This window comes from Lontra canadensis, unplaced genomic scaffold (assembly GCF_010015895.1).
Source record: "Lontra canadensis isolate GAN:19392208 unplaced genomic scaffold, GSC_riverotter_1.0 scaffold18, whole genome shotgun sequence".
Classification (NCBI taxonomy): Eukaryota; Metazoa; Chordata; class Mammalia; order Carnivora; family Mustelidae; genus Lontra; species Lontra canadensis.
The window spans coordinates 21,834,472-21,856,092 of record NW_022631012.1 but is presented as its reverse complement, the minus strand read 5'-3'; the positions used below and the strand labels follow the sequence as shown (position 1 = coordinate 21,856,092).

Here is a 21,621-nt window from a genome sequence, read left to right as displayed (position 1 = left end):
TCCTAGTTGTGAAATGCAATTAACTTACAATATTCCTTAGTATGCTTTTAGTGTTCTGTTTCAGGCCTAAATTAACTCATCAATTTTAAACATTTTTTTAAGGCACAGACCAAAGTGAGAAAGAAGGTCATGGGTGTTTTGGACATTTATGGCTTTGAAATTTTTGAGGTAAGCTTTTTTTCTAGCTTTTGTATTATCTTTATTAATGCAGAATAGTTGGAAATTAAATTATATATTCTATAGACAACATTTAATATAATTATCTACAAAGAAAGCTTTTTGCAGGTGTAACAAAGTGTGTGTGTGTGTGTGTGTGTGTGTGTGTGTGTTGAATGCTGAGAGCCAGCATTTTGGAAGAGTGCTGTCAGAGAAAAAACTTCTGGTATCAGTATTTGACTTTTGTAATTGCAAATCCAGAATTCTCACTGCGAAATTGCCAACAAGGCATGTGGACATTGTGCTTGTTTGTAGTCATTTGTTCATTTGTAAGAAAGGGAAGCAAGATGGTGCCATGAGATAGCGTGGAGCTGAAGAGTTGGATGCTGGCCGTGGCCTGGCCAGAGCTGGTCACTCCATCCCTGCTGGACTTAGACAGAGAGGGTCTGGACTGGGCGATTTGTTGGGTCTCATCCAGCTGCGATCTTTCGACATGAGTCTGTTGTAAAGGTTGAAAGAATTTCTGTGGAAGTTCATAATGAATTTTTTTAAAAAGACTTCATGCCTATTACAGATTAAATACTGAAACATTATATATTTACATTAGAATTTCCTATTTATCCTCTTGCTAACTTTGACGTTCAGAAGCCATTTTAAGGACTTTTTATTTTTGCTCCTCCCCCATTTGAAGGACCTTTTAAAGCACTTACTCTTACTTTTGGAGTGGTATTTTCGTCTGGTTTGGTAAAATAAGAAGTAGATCAAGCTCCTCCTTTCTTTATTCTCCCTATAAGTAATGATTTGTGAATTCCTTTAAATAAGCAGTCCGTGCCCTGAATGACCGCCCAAAGCCTTCATATGTTCCAAATTATTAGGTTCACAGAATAGGGGAAAAAAAAAATCAGCCATTCCCTGTGCTAAGCTAGGCCTTTCTAACAAATGTCTTTTTCTTACAACATTTCTTTCTGTGATCGTACCTTCTCCCTGCTTGACCACAGTCCTTACTGAGTCCAATGCTACCTGTGTGTGAGCATTGTGGTAAGTGGTACGTATGTTATCTGATTTAATTTTCACCAAAATGTCATGAAATCTTCGCAGTTATTCCTGTTTTATAGGTGAGGAGGTGAGGCTCTCTGAAGGTCAAGTAGCTATCCCGAAGTTACACAGCCACCAAAGGGCAAACTCAGGACCTCCTGTAGGGCACTTTTCTCCCCAGACTCACAGGGTCCCCAGTACCTGGAAATCGGGAGAAACCCCAAATGTGGTACGTTTCTGGTGCCCTGTGTGTCCGTGCTCTTGTCATCATTCCAAGCTGGCCAGCCCGCTGGTGTGCTCACGGCCGCATGTGGGACATCTGTGCCATGTGCTGGCTGCTGCCCCTGCCCCATCCTGGCCCTCGAAGATGCTCTTCAGTACAGTGTCTGCTTGTATGGGCGCCCCTTTAGCGGACTCTGCTAAGGAGAGCTTCCGGGCTTTTGCGGCGGAGAAGAACTTGAGGTTTGTGACTTAGGACAATGGCTTGAACATACTCAGAACCACCGTCCGGGGGGAACAATTTTTTTCTAAAAAAAAACCCTCAAAACAGAAATTTGAACCAAGACCAAATCGAACCAGTCATGTCTGTAGCTGATCTTCGGATGCCTCTAAAACTGTGAGAAATTAATTTCCTTGTCCGTGCAGTAAATGCTTTGATTTTTCCCCAAGTTCCTTGAGAGAATTAAGATTTGTCTTTCATTGTAACTAGTTGTTCCCTTCATTTTTCTATCTAAACCTCACATGAATCTTCCAAATGTCTTTATTATTAACAATCTGCTTGATGATTTATTTTATAAGTCAGTTTACGTGGGAGAAGTCAGAATGCAGATCTGGTCACACTCTTCTAGACACTTTTATCCGCTTTTTGATACAGGATTAGAGAGGCTTTTTTTTTTTTTTTTATATAAACTGTATTCCCATGCACACCCCAGGTGCCATCCTACGTCTTCCTGGCTTCTCAGCAAAATCAGAACTCATGGAAACCTCAGAAAGTCCGTCATATGGAACATGAGGGAGTCAGTAATTAAAGACTTAAAAGAGGCGCTGGGTGGCTCGATTGGTTAAGTAACTGCTTTCGACTCAGGTCATGGTCCCAGAGTCCCAGGATAAAGACCCACGTCAGTCTCCCAGCTCTGTGGGGTGTCTCCTTCTGCCTCTCACCCTCCCCCTCTCATGCTTTCTCTCACTCTCTCTCTCTCAAATAAATAAATAAAAAACTAAAAAAAAAAAAAAAAAAAAAAAATAAGGACTTAAAAGTTCCAGAAGCTGACTTGGGAAGAAGTATTTCAAATCCTCATCAGTGCACAAATGAAAATTTCTGTGATATTGTCTACCCAAGTGAAAAGAAACTGATGGAATAGAGAGAATTCCGCATTTGTTTTTCCGTGAAACTTGACTGCAGGAATTAAGGGTTCTGCCTTTTAGAACACCCTGGGCATCACGTTAAAAACTGGACCATGAAGGTTCAGAAAAAAGTTGTTTTAATGTTTCTCATTCTGGCTCATGAGCCCATTGACAGTTCCCATGAAAACGTTTTTCAGCTGAGCTGGTGGAAACCTTTCATTCCTTTTGGTCCGTCTCTAAATGGAAGAGAGAAACTGATGCGTTAGACCGTGGGATGATGACCCATGGATTTGACTGCAAAGCATTTCAGGGCCGGCTGTGTGAATAACCCTGCCTTGCTGGCCACGTGTGATCTGCCGTCAGTTTGGGAAACAGATCAGTGGAACACACTGATAACAAAAATAAGAGGAAGGGAGTTAAAAATGCATAGAGAAGAAAAATCTAGCTAAAATCCTCGTTGAACGGAAGTCCAGTTTTGCAAGGGAAGAAAGTACTGTAATACAGACACTCCAATTCCACATAATTAAGTTTGAATGTTCTTATAACTGATCTCTGAGAAACATTTGTAGCCTCACCGTGAAACAACAAATGAAAAAATTCAGTGAAATTCAAAACAACGTTGAGCCATCGAAATTGATTCCGCTTTTTCCAAAGTGCTTATCTGGGAAGTACTAAACATGGCAGGTAGTCTGCTGGGAAAATCTAAGAAATTATTAGTGTGCTGTGGACCAAAGCAGAAGAACAGGCTGGATCTTTCACTTTCACACAGTCGAGCTGGCTTTGAGGAGGCAAAGCACTGGTTACCCTGAGTCAGGCAGCCCGTATTCATCTTGCCCACACGAACCTCACTGAAAGTGACCCATCTGCAGTAAGAATAGGAGAGGCTGGGTGCGATGATTGTTCCAGATAAAAGCACCTGATAGACAAATGAGAGTCAGTGTAGCCCTGTAAGTCTGTCTCATGATTATGAGATTTGTTTTCTAAATTGTTTTTAAAAGAAAAGTGATTCTGGTTATAGGCAATACCTTCTGTTCCAGCTTTTTTCCTTTAATTTTGTTCTTCGTGTGCCGGAGAACTTAACGAGGAAAGAGAATTTTTTAAAGTACGTTATAGAATGGAAATGATAGGGAATAATATGGTTCATAATATATAGGTGTATATCGCTACTCTTGCTTTTTAACTTTTTAAATCAGAGCTTATTTTATATTAAGAGCACAATAATGCTGTTTTTCTTAAAATTTATCATATATGAATATGTACTGGGAAGAAAACTGTCATGTATTTAAAGAGTGCAAGACTTAAGTATCCACGTGTCTTAGAGAGTATAAGGTATCACTAGTCTCCTCTGTTGCTGGGAAAATACTGATCTGTTAGTAACTAGCCAGTATTTCTGAACCATCTTTCAAAATCCTTTCAAGCGGAAAGTTCAAGAGAATATAAACTAGTTGTGACCTTCACTGGGATTATGATTTTCTGTTTGTTTGATGTGGAGAAGGTGGACTCAAACTCAGGAATTCTTGAAAGAAGCCCTAGATTTTAAAGTTTCGGTCTATTATTTTACTTCTAAATCTGGCAAGTTCTTTCCGGCCCAGCCTACAGCGGGCGAATGTGACATAGAACAGCATGGAACCTAGACACCTTGCTGCGCACCTGTTTTCCCTAGAGCAGCCCTGTGAGGGTGGCGACGGTTCTGGATTTCACACAGGGAGATTGTATGAGGGAAAATTCTGGATATGCTTGTTCAAAGATGTTCCCCAAAGTTTTAGTTTTATCATAGCCTCAGCCTTTAGGGCTAAATAGGAGTCAAACAGTGGAGACACATCCCATGCATAGGGCATGGCTAGAACACTGGGGAGAGAGTGGGGAGATGAGTCAGTCAAGCTCCTGCGCGCCTCCTCCTGAGAGACCCCCGTTCGCGAGACTGACCTGTGGGGGCAGCCCCGGCTCAGCGATCGCTGCCACCCACAGTTGTGGACACAAAAGTATCCAAATAGCACATTGCTTTGGGGCCTTTAGATTCACAGGATGGTTCCTAGACCCAGTTTAGCTATTTTCTAAGGGGGGAGGGACCCCGGTGGAAAAGCCGGTGATACTTCGTGCCTGTGTACCTGAAGGCATCTTCTGGACCTGTGCAAGCTGCAGCTACGCAAACTGGTACCGGGCTGTTCCTTCACCTTTTGCAGATTACGAATGTTTGTGTGTTATATTTAAGGATGTGTGAAGTCTCATTTCCCGAAACATGAGGGTGATGTCAACAGCGTAAGCATAGACCCTGAGAAGCGGGGCTGCCTTCGCGGGTGGCGGCGGTGCTTGCTCTGGTGATTGCTGACATGCTTTGCGGGCTGCAAGGTGTGTTTGCAGTTGATGCGAAGATGTTTCTGAGGAGGTCAGCCGGTTTCTGCCTTGATGATTGTGCTATTCTGTATCTCGCTGTTGTTCTTCAGACAGCCGGATGAGGTAGGGAGACAAGCTTTTTTCTCAGGCCGTCTCTGGAACATTCTCTCCTTACCACGTGGTTTATGTTTGAAGGCAGACCTTGCAGGGACAGCACCGGGTGGGTTGCCGTGGTGAGAAAGAGGAGGTGCTTTTGGATTTTGCAGGATCTCTTCGCTCCTTTTGTGACCTACAGTTACCTCTGACCCTTGCGGGGGGGGGTGTCATTACGTTTCCTAAGAATTTAGAATTAGAAGCATTAGGTACGGAAGCCTTGGGACATCACGCGAGTTCACATGAGGTATGATTTGAATCAAACTGTTTTCATCCTGCATAGCTCCCACCTAGCGGAATGACCGTTCAGAAACCGCGTGTAGGTACCGGCAGCCTGTTTGTTTTTTTTTTAAGATTGGACATGTGTCTTGATTTCAAGGTTTATGCCAGTCAGAAACATAGCCTGATGGTAAAATCTGTCATTTGCACCAGTGAATAACCATCCATAAGCATTTACTTTTAGAGGTTTATTACAAATTAAGAACTGACTGCATTTTGTGTAATCTGTCCCTTTTTGCGCCAGAATGCAGTAAGTATGAAGTGTTTGCAGTGACCGTCTCCTGCATGCGCCTGTGTTAACGGCTTCTCCAGCTGTGTGGATTTTGCAGTAAATGGCCATTGATTAACTGTGCGCAGATACGGAATAGAGAGTTCATGAGGAACTTTTACATGTGGAGGGGAAATCTCGTTTGGGTCTGACTTACCCCTGAAGCTGTGTTGTCGTCGTGAAGCTTTGCCTCTGATTTCTAACCTGCTTGTGTGCATTTCACAGTCCTGTTGCAAAGCGCACCTCCAGCTGCTCATAGCCTTGTCACGGGTCCAAGGACACTGTTCTCCTCTCACCTCTCGTCATTAGTTACCATTTGAAGATTTAGCATAATTTTGTTTAAATAGCTCCATGAATATAGACTTATTAAATAACAGAAGGGATTTTAACTGTTAAATAAACCATCAAAACTTTAATTTTATTTATAAGTTTATTTTGGAGTATTTTATTATAAGGAACACCAGACTTCCTTGTAGAGAAATGGCCTTCTGATCAGAATCATAATAAGGTGTCTAGGCTAGATGGACATCAGCTTCTAATGAAAATTGTTAAGCTCTAAAGATTGGAGCACATGGGTTTTAAAACTTTATATGAAAATGAGTACTGGGGAATGCCCTTTGTCTCAGACTGTTTGTTGAAAGTATTGAAAATAAATGTGTTCTTAGTAAAAACCTTCATGATTAAAAACAAAAAAACAGAAAACAAAACTCTTTGACCAGACTTAACATTAGAAGATTAGCCAGTGACAGAGTATACGTGTCATTCATGGTTTAGAGTTAAAAGTTCTCCCTGATTAATGAGTTCATCATTGGTGATAGGAAACCCTTAGCTAAATTCCAGGAAAGAATGTAGTCAGATATTGCATCATAAGTCTCATTTTAAAATTTGTCCTACATAGGAGCAAAGTTGATTTTGAAAGTTCAGCTTTCAAAAAACTCTGTGACTTTTTTGCTTCCGTCATTTACGGAGAGATTGGAAGGCCAGTTGCTCTGTGTATTCAGGAGAAACCGCAAGCTTCAGTTTCCCACTGGGATGCTCGTGGCTTGTTAGGGCCAGGACTGACTGGCTGCCTCAGTAGGAGGAAGTCAGGTTTATCACGGTGGGGTTGTGTGTCCCTTGCTCCCATGGCCACCATCTCCGCTCCGCAAAGACAGACGATAGAGGTGAAAATAACATGTCTTACCACCAGATCTACCTCCTCCCGGATGGTGTGGCTTCTGGTGGAGTGTACTTCTTCAGCAGACATGCATTTTTTTTCCCTTCGATATGTGTTGTGACACATGAAGCTCTGTGGGTGGCCCAGAGAGGACTCAGGTGTGGCTCTTCCATCAGAGCCGGTGGGAGTAACCCCAGTAGGAAGGAGAAGCTGCTGAGGACCAGACAAGCGATAAATACGGGAGCCTTCTGAGAAGAGTTTCTCACTAGGGAAATGATTTTGATGTGCTGATTCCCTTGAACCTCTGTTTTTTAGGCACTTTGCTGCTTATTCACCCACAAGTCCCATTTGGCTAGGGGCACCGTGCTGTACGGGGCACGGGCTTCCACTGGTGAGCAGAAGAGGCACGTGGTCAGCCCTTGCCCGTCTAGGGAGACAGACAGGACGGAAACTAATCAACGTGCCCGTATACCTCGGCCCACACGCATATACACATAGTGTGATTTTTAGAAAGTGCTGGTGTCTCAGAGTCAGAATGAGGGAGCAGACCCTGGCTGGGGGAGCAAGAGGTCAGGTCAGGAAGACTCTCTCGAGCTGCAGAGTTTCACCCGAGAATGGCGGATTGGGAACTTGGGTGACAGAGATGATAAATCTCACTGTTCCTTTTCGGATCCTTTAGGGGAAACTATTTTTTTAATTTTTTTACCATGTGTGGGGTGCTTCTCTGTCAGCTAAAAATCTTCACCTTTGCAAACACTGCATAACTTGTGTGTACTTCATTCACGCACCTGACTCGTGAACCATTTCTCGAGTGCCTGCAGCGTGCACGCCTGTGTGTGCCGGGCCTCGGTGTCCCCGGAGCTGTGTGCCGGGCCTCCGTTAAACCTGCGAGACGACGTGTGTATGTGTTTCTTGTGGACGGAGACGCTTGGGTGTCACTGCCGTGGGAGAGCTGATGGCACGGTTTGTAAGGCTGCCTTCGTTTTTCTCCCCGTAGGACAACAGCTTCGAGCAGTTCATTATCAATTATTGTAATGAGAAGCTGCAGCAGATCTTCATTGAACTGACCCTGAAAGAAGAGCAGGAGGAGTATGTACGGGAGGTAATGTCGCCATTTTTTTTTTTTAAAGTTCCTTTTTTACTCATACAAATTGTGGATTCAGAAGTCGATAGAAACAGGATTCTAAAATCAGATTTATCTAAGTTTAATCGTGTTGTATCTTTTATAAGTTCGTTTGTTACGACATCTAAGCTAACTGGGATTATCTTTGCTGCTCTGCTGCTTGTGCCTAGAACAGTGCCTGGCACATAGTAGGTTCTCAGTAAGTATCCATTGACTGGCTTGAGTCTTAGTAGATTGTAATGCAATGATGTAAAATAATAGCATGTTGAAAAAAAGAAAATGCGTCAGAAGAATGAGCCAACAGCAGTGGTATGTCCATACCACTGCTCAGCGGTTAGAAAGGAACAGTTGCCATTTGCAACAACATGGTTAGACCTAGAGGGCTTTACGCGAAGTGAAATAAGGCAGACTGATCAAGACTAATATGTGATTTCACTCATGTGGAATCTAAAACACAAAACAAGATGAATACACAAAAGGCAGAATCAGACCCATAAACACAGGGAACAGACTGATGATGGTCACCAGAGAGACGCGAGCTGGAGAATGGGCAAACGGGTGAAGGAGAATGAGAGCTACAGGCTTCCGGTTATGGAACGAGCCGGTCACAGGAGTGGAGGGTGCAGCACAGGGAATCCCGTCACTGGGACAGTAAGTGTGTCGCGGGGTGACAGACGGGAGCTGCCCTTGCGGGCACAGCGTACGGTTCGGAGAAGTTGAATCACTGCGCTGTACCCCTGAGAACGTGACACTGTTTCAGCTATACTCGAAAGAAGTTTTTCTTTTTAAACCAATAAATACTTGATCAAGGGCTTATCTGAAGAGTATTACTCTTGGTTACTCCAGAATAAAACATATTACAAATGAAAGAAAAGAACAAAATAGTCCACCGTCCAAGAAGAAAAAAGGAGCAAGCAGTTGGTAAGCACAGTAACATGAAGGACTCCCAGACGCAGCGTGCTGACTGAAGAGAGCCGGTCCGCAAGTCTGCACGCTAGTGTTCCATGGTACATTGTTCGAGAAGAGGCAGGCGGCAGAGACCGGAATCGGTCGCGGCCCAGGGGCGGGAGCCGTGAAGAAAGTAGGACTGCACAGGGGCAGCATGAGGGGGTTTTGGAGGCTGGCTGTGGTGGTTACAGGACACCATGCTTTTGCCCAAACGTGGGAGAACGGTACACCCAAAAAGTCAGTGTCCCTCTATATAAGTTTGAAAGTATTTGAAGACTTTGTTCAATCTTAAAAAGCATTGATTTTTTAAATTTTATAATAAAAACAGGTAATATTTGTTGAGTCCTTACTAAATTGCCGGGTGTTGTACTAGTGTTTTGTATGGATTATCTCACTTAATGTAATTTGAAAATAATTGCAAGTAATGTTTATAAAGTTTCGTCCTTAATTATAAAACCATATGTGGTTTTTACCCTTTCATTTTTTAAATACTGTTTAAGTATAAAGTTATTCTAGAGAAAGGGAGGAATTATTGTATTGTTTCTATATTAGATTTTTGTTTCATTTGCTTTAGTATTTTAATAATGGTATTACCTATTTTTCTTCATTTTCTATAGTGTTATTATAAATCATTGAAGACACCAACTCCTGTTTTATTTATTTTTTTGCTTCAGTACAGAATTTTCTAATGTGATTGTTATCCTCAGTGTCTTAATAAAATAACCCATGTACTCAAAAGCTAAATCATAAATACCTCATCGTCCTTTTAGAATGATCACCGTGCTTTAGAAACATTTCACACTTGGCTGGCACCTTTTTTAACGTAAACGTCCTAAAAGCCAGATTCATTCTCTTCCTGTCTTTTCATCATCAAGAGATTGCCCAAACTTTGATCTGTAACTTAAAACAGTTGGTACAGATTGTTTAAAACACATCTAAGAATATATAGGAAGATCCTTAGCTTGCTGTATGAATTAAATTCCCCTTGGAAGAAAAATAAATGTTTACACTTAAGGGCAGTGTGTAAGTAGACGCAGAATGATTTGGCTTTGTAACTAGCATCAGAAGCAGTGGGTCAATTTTCGTGTCTTTCTTTACGCTGGAAATACTTTGTCTTACCACTGGGATATTTTTACATTTGAAATAGTCAACTGCCCTGCAACATGGGCTTGACTCTAAAATTTATTTTTTTCCTTGTGATTTCAAATTAAGAACAGAAAAAATGTGGGCCTTGGATTCCTGGGATCAAGTTCTGACTTACTTCCTTATAAACATTGTAAATATACACAAAGTAATATTGACCCAAAGGCCTGTTGAGTAAATGTTTGGCACGGGGCCAGCGAAGTGCGTGGGAAATTGCCACAGACGGAGAGTGGAATGGGAGGCGGTCTCAGAGCAGGTCAAGGGCACGCACTTCAGTCACATCATGTCAGTGGTAGACCACTGAAGTCAAGGAAGATTTGGGAACCGGAAGAGGACCTGTCACAGCACTGATTTTTATAAAGGAAATACTCAGAGGACGTGAAGCGTGCGGAATGGCGCAGTGGCTGTTTTATAGGTGGTGGCATATGGTCTCATACAGAATCTGATTTGTTCTCTTTTGTCTCTCAGGGCATAGAATGGACACACATTGACTACTTCAATAATGCTATCATTTGCGATCTCATAGAAAATGTGAGTATTGGGTACAATTTCCTAAAAAATTGCTTAATAATAATTTCCCACTTAAAAAGGTCTCACAGCCTTCAATGTTAGACTATAGCATTTCCGCTATTTTGACACTTTTTGTTACTGAACTGCAGAGTTCTGGAGACCGTATTTAGCCATCAGAGACCAGACACAGTTCTCCAGCACACACATAGACAGCTGGACGTTTTGATACTTGGCTGGGGTTTCTGGTGCTCAGCCCGTGGCCATATCACAGAGCCCATGCCGGGCATTCAGATGCCATGCCCTCGGCCACACTGTTCTCGCTGCGCGCCAGGGGCCTAGGTCCAGCCTGTGGCTCCTGGGAGTATGAGCCCTGGTCAGCAGAGGCTCCGCAGAAACGTCTTTGCCAAAGCAGATACCCATTTCATTTCTAAAATTCCATTAACTTCTAATACACTGTTCAGTGGTTACTATCAAAAAGAGAATTATCGGTGAGCATGTGGAGGAAAAGGAACCTTTGTGCATGATTGGTAGGAGTGTAAATTAGTGCAGCCATAATAGAAAGCAGCATGGAGATTCCTCAAAAAATTAAGAACAGAACTGTTGTGTTATCCAGCAGTTCCACTTCTGGGTCTATGTATGCAAAGGAAACAGAATCAGGATCTTGAAAAGATATCTTTACTCCCATGTTAATTGTAGCATTAGTCACAATATGCAAGATATAGAAACAACCTAACTGTCCATCTTGGATGAATGGATAAAGAAGATGTGTATATATACAATGGGATATTATTCAGCCATGAGAAAGAAGGAAATCCTGCCATTGGTGACAAAACAGATGGACCTTGAGGGCATTACGCTAAGTTAAATAAGTTAGGCAGAGACAGACAAATGCCTCATGATATCACTTATATGTGGAAGCTAAAAAAGCCAAAGAAACAATAGAATGGTGGTTGCTAGGGGTTTGGGGTGGGGGATGGGGAGAGGTCAATCAAAGGGTAGTTACAAGATGAAGAAGTTCTAGAGATCTAATGTATAGCTTGGTGATTTCAGTTAATAATGCCATATTATATATTTGAAAATAGGAGAATAGGTCTTAAATGTTCTCATTGCAAAAAGAAGTGGTAACTGTGTGACATGGTAGAGGTGTTGACTAGGGCTATGTATGGCAGTAATCATTTTGCAATATACAAGTGTATCAAATTATTGCCTTGTATACTTTAAAATTCCACAGTGTTCTATGTCATTTGTATCTTAGTAAAGCTAGAAAACATTTTTAAAATAAGTAAATAACAACAAACATGCTCTTCAATTAAGGTAAAAGAGGATAAAGGGACATGCTCTGCCTGTTACACGTTCTTCAGGTTAAGATAACAAAAAACATGTTCTTAGAGTTAAGATAAGGAGGTAAAGGGACAGTCATGGGAGCTGAGCTAAGTGGGACCCCAGAAGTGGCTCCAGTATAGACCCAGCTTTGGTTCAGACAACTGTGTGGGGGATGTGTATGTGTGTGTGACTTTGCAGGCGGCCAAGGGCAATGGGAATTTTCAGGTGACCAGCTACATCTGTATATATGTGAAAAGGCTTAAAGTATGAAAAATTACTAGATAAATCTTAGATTCCAAAAGGTTACTAAATATTTTGTTTTTACATAGTAGTCTGTAGTTTATTATAAATTGAATTGGTTGCAGGAAGATTGATTTGTATGTGAAAACCTGGAAACCCTTTTTTAATGTTTAAGATTACTCACACTCTTGGCCTCGATACCAAAGTTATTGAAACTTATTTTAAACAATGAGTAGACTTTATTGTCCTACAGTCTTTTTAGCTGTCAGTGGTAGTGTGTGTTAGTGCTGAAATAGAATCACAGGCTCTACGTGTCCGGCGAGTCACTTTCTGTTCGTCTGTAACAAGACCTTTCGGACATGATGTAAGCAGCTGGTGTCTCTTCCCTCAGTTCTTAAGATATTCCTGAAACTGCACCTTGAATTAAATAGAACATTAAATCGAATATTCTGAAGTATGACTTTTTCTATTAATAAATAAGCTTTGTTTTGAAATATTTGAACAATGTTGGAAGGTGAATGCTAACATTCTACCTAAAACAATTCAAAACTCTAATCTAATATGCAGAAAAAATCAGTGAATTTACTGAAAATTTTTTCCTTGTAGTTTGTGACTAAAGTAATTTGCTATGAGAACTTTAACTTGCAGAAGTCCCGACTTCTTTTTCCTTCATAAATATAACATTGAACTTAATTGTTTACCTTCAAGAAGGAAAAACAGAGAGAACCATGGTAATACACTTCATTTAACTAGATGATCTCAGCCCCAAATCCCCTTGCATACATGACTGAAGAAACTCAGGTTCACGTAGGAGCCTGGGTATGTAAAGGAAGTGTTTCCTTCCAGCCTTACCTAACAATGATGTTTACTCTGGGGCTGTCGTGAACACACTTGATTCCTGAGTCCACACTTCCCCTGGGGTTTTGTGTGGAATGAGCAAATGCTGGTCAGAGGAGGTCACGGCCTTGTGAGGAGAAGGGGAGAGGAACCGGGAGCTTTGGCCTGGTGGAAGTGGGTGGGGTTGGTAGTCCGTAGAGTGGATTGTTCTCTTTGGAATGGAGACGTATGGGCCCCATAGGGGCCATCCGGGGAACAGCAGGCTTAATTTAGCAAAGTAGAAGATTCCAGATTTTTTATGCAGTTTAGCTGGGCTGACTGCTCTTGGGATAAATATGATTAGAGGGTCTAAAAACACAACAAATTCTCACTTGTGTTCAACATTCGTTTCGAAATTTTATGTGGAAGAATTTTATTCTAAACAGATACTCTTGAAACAGCTCGATCGCCTTGATTCCGAATCACATCTTTTTTTTTTTTTTTTTTTAATGCTAGAAAATAAACTGTATTTTGAACACAGGAACAATCTGAAAACATCTGAAACCAATTTCCTTCTCAAGCTATGAATCCAGTAACAGCCTTAGAAGACTGTGCTTTGTGATTTATGACCACATGTCATAGACATTGCATTGTCACATTTGGTTTCTTATGTTTAGATTTGGGTTTGAGTGTGTTTGGAATATGAGGTCTGATATGCCTTTTTTGAACAGTGTGAATTTCAGTCATCAGCCCGCCAAGGTAGCTGAGGTGACTTCCAAGTCCCGTTCTGTGGGGGGCAGAGTGGGGGAGGGAGACTGACAGAGACCCCTCTTCCCCCCAGCAGGCATGCACACCTGGGGCTGCGGAAGGGGGTTGGCTTCTGTGGCTTTTTGTGACTGGTTTTGATTCTCTGCTTTTTGTTGTAACCGAGCAGAATTTTCTGGTGACTAAGTTAATTGTGTTTGACAGTGTAATTGGGAATAATTATTTAAACAATACTGTGAGGAAGGAAGGAAACCCTTTGTACTTCCTTTCTCTCAGAACACAAACGGGATCCTGGCCATGCTGGATGAGGAGTGCCTGAGACCTGGCACGGTCACCGACGAGACCTTCTTGGAGAAACTCAACCAAGTCTGTGCCACCCACCAGCACTTTGAGAGCAGGATGAGCAAGAGCTCCAGGTTTCTCAACGACACATCCCTGCCCCACAGCTGTTTCAGAATTCAGCACTACGCTGGCAAGGTGCGGGGAAGCCGAGGGCACCCAGCGGGCCTGCAGTCCTGCCCTTGAGGCCGTGCCTCAGGGGTGGCGTTTGGACCAGGGCCAATTTGTGAGGATGAGTTGCCGAAATCACAGAATCAGTAATTGTCCAATAGAAATGGAATCTGGATCACACTGAGCCAAATCCTACCTGAGAGCTGAAAGGGAAACCCAGTGCACTTAATAAAAGAGTGCGAATGTATCTTAAAAATCAATTTTATTGTTTCCAGGCTCTCCATTATCCTATAAAAATAGATTTGTTGACACAAATAAAAGGAGATTTGCTAGTAAAAAATCAGGAGTCACTAAAGACTGACAGTAAGGTTTTACAAGCACAGATCACTTAGCAAAAACTGAATTCTTAGATTGAGATTTTGGAACAACAGTGGGGAAAATACCTACTTTTTAAAAAAAATACTTATTAATTTGCTTAATATTTGAGGAAATTAATTTTATGTCACCTGAGATCTATAAGGATAAAACCAGTTTTGACAATAGCTTGATTTTTAGAGTCATCAAAGAGTATCAGTTGAGGTTAATGCCTCCTTTCTTTTACATAAGGTTGCAAATGCTAAAGAGAAAGACATTCTTAATTACATATTTAGTAAAAATTAAGTATATAATATCTGAATTTCTGTTAATTTCAAAAAGTTGAAACTTGGTACTTCTATATTTTTTTTTCTTAGCTTATATTATTAAAAGATACTTCTCTGGTCAGTTTATCCGCCCGCTTATGATGTCTGAAAATATCAGTGCCATCTCTGTTTTCTTCTGTCTTCTTTTCAGCAGACTAGAATTGGTACCTGTGAACTAAAAAAAAAAAAAAAGAAAGAAAAGTAAAACCTCAAAAATGTGCTCCAACACCAAAAAAGCCTAAAATCCTTTGAAAATGTTATAATAGTATTTTTGGAGTTTATTCTTGCAAATCCTGAAGCATAATAGAATTTATTTTGAACTCATCTGTGATTTAGGCAGATGGAATTTAAACTTGAAGGCTAGTTCCGTATTAGGAGTGTGACTGCTGTGCGGGGTGGGGGGTGGCTTGATGGAGACAGAGGAGGCTGCGTTGTGGATAGTCGTGGGATATTTCCGGTGGTTGTGTGATGCATCGGCTGTTGCGTGCGCTGCTCACAGGTGCTGTACCAGGTGGAAGGATTTGTTGACAAGAACAATGATCTTCTCTATCGAGACCTGTCCCAAGCCATGTGGAAGGCCGGCCACAGCCTCATCAAGTCTTTGTTCCCTGAAGGGAACCCCGCCAAGATCAACCTGAAGAGGCCTCCCACAGCAGGCTCTCAGTTCAAGGCGTCTGTGGCCACGCTGATGAAAAACCTGCAGACCAAGAACCCCAACTACATTAGGTATTTCCGGCACATGAAATTCTTTGACAGGGTCATTGGGAAGGTCCGTTCAAGGAAGACCATTTCCCGCTTGGCCTAAATCTGAGTGTAGCCCCCATGGAGAATAACCCAAGTTCTTCCCGTTGGATACTGTGGTCTCTTGGGTTTGCTTAAAAATACTCCAGTGCCCCCCCCCACCCCTTCAAGCAAGGAATTTGAAAACAGAGTGGGGGCGTGAAGTGGCATTGTGGGCACGTAGGGTTTTTCACATTTTCTATCTTTGTTTCATGACATGTTCAGAAACGTAAGCATTTTTCTGGTAAAGGTTTTGCAGAAAACTCTTCTATGGGACTCCTCTTGTTCCATCAACTTAGAGCACAGCATTAAACCAAGTGGGGCTTTAGTTACAACTTTGGTGTTAGATAATATATCTTTCTGTGAGACTTACAGATTTGGAGAAAGGAATGACTCCCAAAACAATCTAAAATTTTTCAAAGCAACAGAAAGAATTCCTTCAGAAGCATCTGGTCTTTTTTCCCTGTTTCCAGGCACCTTAGATCTCAAGATTCAGTAAAGACCAGTGAGGACTGGAGTTTTCAGTGTGTGTATTTGGTGAACTAGATAACAGGGGATGTGTGTCTAACAGGTCAGGTTTCCTATAGCGCACCCACACCCACACATCACTTCCATAACTGTCTTTGGAAATGCAGTTGTGAGGAGCCTTGTGGGAAGAACATTTTTTTGTGGTCTGTTCACTTAATGTTTATATTAGTAACAAATGTAAACAGTCAAAACCCCCTGGTTTGATTGCAGTCAGGTTGGAACATACAGTAGGTAAAGATCCTACCTTCAAAAAAGAAAAAAAAAAAAAACAGGAAACGTTCTGTGGTCAGTTGCTTTTGTTATTCTCAATTAAGTGGACTTTTAAAAAAGTTTTCATTTAATAACAATTTATATGATGTGATATGTGCATATCCTAGGTGAACAGCTGTTATTTTTTCACCATTTTATTCACTTGACAACCACCAGCCCCGGTCAGTTAAGGAACAGTCTATTATCTCAGAATGTTCCTTCATTCCCCTTGTGAATATATTATATTTTTTTCTAAAGTCTTTGTAGTTTCAGATTTTGTATTAAGGTCCATATTTTTCTATGTAGATATCCTGTTGCTCTGGCACCATATTATTGAAAAGAAAAAAGATCTCTTTTTTATTCAGTTAATCTCGATGCCTTTATTGAAAATCAGTTGAACACATGTGTAAGTGTCCAGGTCTCAACTCACTAGGCTGACCCACTGATCCATCTGTCTATTTTTAAGCCAAGCCATTTATTTTTGTAAATGTAAAAGGAGAACCATAAAAACACCAGTCAAACTAGGTAAGACTTAATTGTTCATACATTACATGTGTAGGATTTATTTAATACTTGTAGGTAGGCAGATTTAACCATAAATGTTTAACAGTGTATTAATTAAGATACAGAGATTGCACCCCTAAGATCCAGACATAACAATGGCTTCCACAAGACTTACCTATTTCTTATGTAACTTCTGAGTATAAGGGCTTCAGGGCCAATCCAGCATCTTCTTCTGTTTTGTGGCTCTGTGGTTCAGGTTTTCCTCTCATCCATATTGTCAAGGATGGATTTCTACTATGGCTCTACATTACCAGCCAGCAGTTAGTAGGAGAAGAACAAGGGGAGTACAAGTCCCTTCTTTTTAAGGTCACACTGAGAAGTACCACATATTAATTCTGTTGTGATCCTAGTGGCCAGACTTCTGATCACATGGCCACACCTATTTGCAAAGGAGGCTGGGAAATGTAGTCGTTCCTTGGGCAGCAAACTGTCCTGGTAGAAAGGAGGGAGATATAGGGCAATACGGAGACAGCAGTGTCTTTAATAGTTTCATTGAGTTATTTCGTACAGTACAGTAGAGTATATGAATCTTAATTTTGTACAGCTTGAAGTTTTATATATGTATACACCTGTGCAACCCCATCCAGACCAAGATATAACACATTTCCATCATCCCCGAAGGTTCCTTTGTGCCCCTTCTCTGTCCATGCGTACCCATGTGTACCTCTCCCCAGAGGTAACAACAATACCAATTTCTAACCATAGATTTGTTTTTCTTGAACTTCATATAAATGGAATTTAAAAATACGTACTGTTATGTCAGACTTACTTCACACAGCAAAATGTCAGTGGTATTCATCCATGTTTTTGTTGGATGCATTAGTATGTTCTTTCTTAACTGACACGTGTGTCATGTTCATTTTCAGGTTTCTGTAAAATGGTTTAAAATAATTTCAAAAGATGTGACTAGGTTTCCCAAGAAAAATAAATAATTATTATGAAATAATTATATACTCTACTTTGTAAAACAGAGATCTATCCACAAGAGACAGAGTTCAAAACCTAAAATCTCTAATTTTTTAGGTGCATCAAACCAAATGATAAAAAAGCAGCACACATCTTCAGCGAGGCTCTGGTATGTCACCAGATCAGGTACCTGGGTCTTTTGGAGAGCGTCCGAGTGAGAAGGGCAGGCTACGCCTTCAGGCAGGCCTATGAGCCCTGCCTAGAAAGATACAAAATGCTTTGTAAACAAACATGGCCTCACTGGAAAGGACCAGCAAGGTAAGAAATTCATTGATCACATTTAATAATGAAGTTTTAAAGCATGCAAATCCCATGCTATTTTCCTCACATGCTGTTAGTAGGACAGAATTCTCTAGCAAGTCGGAGGCATCCTCTGTGTTGGGCCCTCTTCCATCAGGGTACCATTTTGTGCTAATGCTTGATTGATTATAGAGGCCTCGATTGTAAGTTCCAAACAGGGTTTATCAGATCCACATTTGTAACTTCGATTTTTAAAAAAATTTTAAAGATATGCTGTGACGAGTTCGTATGAAGGGATTTGTAATCGCTAAGTATATTTGTGTAGAATCATAGGATTAGAGGCACCTCAGATCACTGCTCTCCGCTTCTGATTTTCTCCTCTGGGGAATTAACCCCAGAGACTGACAGCGAGTGGGGGTGTGGGTCTTGCTCTTTGCCTGGGTCTGCACCAACTAAAGAAACAGATGCAGGAGCAGATAGGACTCAGAGTCAGTGTTATTGCTGATAAAGCTGGATTGGAGAATCGGGCAGAGTCCGGATCCGGCCGCTTTCAGCCTATCTTCCCTGAATTGTACTCCGCCATCTAGTCCCAGATAGAGCGCCGGACTGCTGCAGGGCTTTTGCATGGAGCAGCCCCTGTGAGCTCTCCACTTGCGGAGAGAACTCGTATGCCACTGGAGGGCTGCTGCAGAAGACAAGGCAGGCTTTGGCTGTCCGGTGCTCACGCTTCCACTCTCGCCAGTCGGAGAAGCTGGCCCTTCTCTGCGGGTGGTAGAGGCTCTCCTAATGAGCACAGGAAGGCCAGCATGTCCATTTTACAGGCCTTTGCAGGAACTAGGGATTTGTTCTCACCATCTTGCTATTGCCTCCACATTCTCACTGGACCTGGCCTGGAAGAGGAGCATTGATAGTGTTAGACACTCAGCCTGTATTACAAGGAGATGAACTCCAGATATCTGATACGGTCTCTGATGCACAGTTCAATACCCAGATAATGTCGGATCTGGGTGCTGTTCCTGCTGCTAATTGCCAGCGTATTATGGTCCATATTTACCATATAATACACAGAATATGTCTTCACTCCCTGCCTGGCACCTAGTCCATAAATTGGTGGGTTGAAGTTTGATTAAAGATTGGTGTTGAAATCAGGGTCCAGGCTGGAGAAGTCAGAGCCCGGTTCAGGCCTTGCTCCCATCACATATGGCCTCTACTTCATTACACCCCATTGATCTGGCCTTTAGCATTATCTCTTGTGCTTTGCCTGTGCCATGAGGCACAAACACAATATTAAAAATATTTTCAAGAATTAACTGAGTGGGTTCAAATTGGATGTGAATTTCTTGTACCCCTCTTGGTTCTGGTTGGTGCTTTGTCATGGGTATATTTGATACAAAGATTGCCTCTGCTAATGAAATCAAGATACTGGCTTTAATACCATATTTTCTTAGACTACATAGTTCTGAACCCAAATTTATTCTTTTAGCTTTACTGGATTTGGTTTAATTTGTGGAGTTCAGTCTGAAGAATCTTTGACAAAAGCCTGCTTACTGAAAGAGCAGTTATACTTGGAAATCAAGCTATTTTTTATGCTGCTGAGAACCCAATACCATGATTAAAGATAACATCTTTTTGTAACTCAGAAAACTCACTATTTTTGTTTATTTTTATAGGGCTGGTGTGGAGGTTCTGTTTAATGAATTAGAGATTCCTATGGAAGAATATTCCTTTGGTAGATCAAAGATATTCATCCGGAACCCAAGAACAGTATGTAACCAAAAGCTTGACCCTCTGAACTTTTAATCATATAGGCAAGTCCTTACAGGATATTTAATTTCATTACTTCACCCAAGATGCAGCCAGGAGAGCACATTCTTGTTCTTTCTGCAGACATCCAGGAGGATGAGAGGGTAGGGGGCAGTAGAAGAACGTGTGTATTTTTAATGAAACATCAGAATCTTTGAACTGATAGATCGTACAACACTATTAAAGGAATGGTGATATAATCTCCCTAATTCATAGGAATTGGGGGTAAATTCAGTCTGTATTTATTATAGCTGAATTATGCAATAATTTTGGGAAAGACAACCCTATTTGAAGTACATGTAAACATTCCTATTGAAAACATTTTTAAGGACACTTAAAGTTCTACGTAGGAACTCCAAGGGAATGTTTCTCATAAATGAATATAGACTGGCATGAAGTATAATTAACGCAGCAGTGTCTTTGGTAATTTGGAAATTTGGAGAGTCTGGAAAATGTTTGAATTATTCAAGAGAGAAGCATTGTCAGCATCTCCGTACCCTCAGTAGTTGTATCCCCATGAGAGCGTGAAGGTAAACGGGGGCTTCCAGTGCAGCCCTTCTCTGATTTGTCATAAATTCTGCGTCATCCTGTTGTAAATAGTGGATCTTGTATGAATTCATCAAAATCAGTCTTCTTAGGGTTATTGTTCCTTTCATCTGTAATTAAGACAGTTCGTTTTTTTTTCTCAATGTGCCTATCTCAGCATCATGACTTTTTTCCTCCTGGGGATGTCTTTCATGCATGTCATGAAGTTTTGTTCGACTATTGTTACATCCATCTATCGTTTCTTAATTAGTTATTCAAACTAGAAGACCTGAGGAAGCAGCGTCTTGAGGACTTGGCCACTCTCATTCAGAAAATTTATCGGGGGTGGAAATGCCGCACACACTTCCTGCTAATGAGGAAAAGCCAAATCGTGATAGCCGCCTGGTACAGGAGATACGCGGTAAGAGCCTCCGACCTCTTTCAATCTGTAATAATGATGCTCGTTTGCAAGTGTTTGTTATGTATTTAACTATATGTGTCATATTTACGTATTCGGTTCCCCCAGCAACCTCATGGGATGAGTGCTCTTGTGGCGCCTTTGTTAAAGACAAGGAAACTGAGGCACGAGTCGTTAAGGAACTTGCGCATGGTCACACAGCCACTAAGTGGCAGAGATGAGGTTTGCACCTTCAAGGAGAACTTGAAAGCTCGGGTTTAGTGTGTCACAACGCTGCCTTCCACTGCTACAGTTACCTGTCGTGGGAGATTGAAATCTTGAAATTGGTCATCAGATTGGAAGGGGCAGCGTCATTTAACTCTCTTTAGACGGTAGGGTCACTCTTCTAGAATAATTGGCTGTTCTCCATGTATTGTAGCCGCACTGAAAATGGCTTCATTCCAGAAAACTGATGCCTCGTTTGAGTAGAATTCTGGGTTTGGTGAGAGAGTTGGGTTTCCTTTAGTCATCAGATAGCTAGCATACTAAGTAGGGGGAAAGACTCAAAAATTAAGTGTGTTTACTTAATGGACATGGAATTTCTTTTTGGGATTTTCTTTCTCACTTGATTATAGAAGTCTCACTGAAAGAGTAACATGTTTGATGGCGGCCTGGAGGTTGCCTTTAGGCTGGCTTCAACCGAGGCTGTATTCTCACAAATGAATTTTAGAGATAAAAACGCTAATCCCAAATGTTTTCTCATTCTACACATTTGCTCTAGAGAGTGAGTTGGAAGACGAATGGAATTTGCTATCAGATCTCCCTTAGGGTTTTCTGTTTTTCTCC

The 21,621-nt window shown here is 41.4% G+C and overlaps 1 protein-coding gene across 7 annotated transcripts in view; it reads left to right on the top strand.

Moving 5' to 3' along the window:
• The window catches only part of MYO1B (myosin IB), a 177,275-nt gene that overhangs the window by 131,659 nt on the left and 23,995 nt on the right, over nt 1-21,621 (top strand). For 4 of the 7 annotated variants that reach the window (XM_032860200.1, XM_032860202.1, XM_032860205.1 and 1 more), the window contains 9 exons: nt 103-168; nt 5,546-5,551; nt 7,723-7,827; nt 10,408-10,470; nt 13,870-14,070; nt 15,223-15,449; nt 17,868-18,068; nt 19,721-19,814; nt 20,650-20,799. In XM_032860200.1, coding sequence (XP_032716091.1) covers nt 103-168; nt 5,546-5,551; nt 7,723-7,827; nt 10,408-10,470; nt 13,870-14,070; nt 15,223-15,449; nt 17,868-18,068; nt 19,721-19,814; nt 20,650-20,799 — 1,113 coding nt within the window. The remainder of the gene's footprint in view (nt 1-102; nt 169-5,545; nt 5,552-7,722; nt 7,828-10,407; nt 10,471-13,869; nt 14,071-15,222; nt 15,450-17,867; nt 18,069-19,720; nt 19,815-20,649; nt 20,800-21,621) is intronic. The other 3 variants (XM_032860206.1, XM_032860204.1, XM_032860199.1) reach the window with 1 other exon arrangement.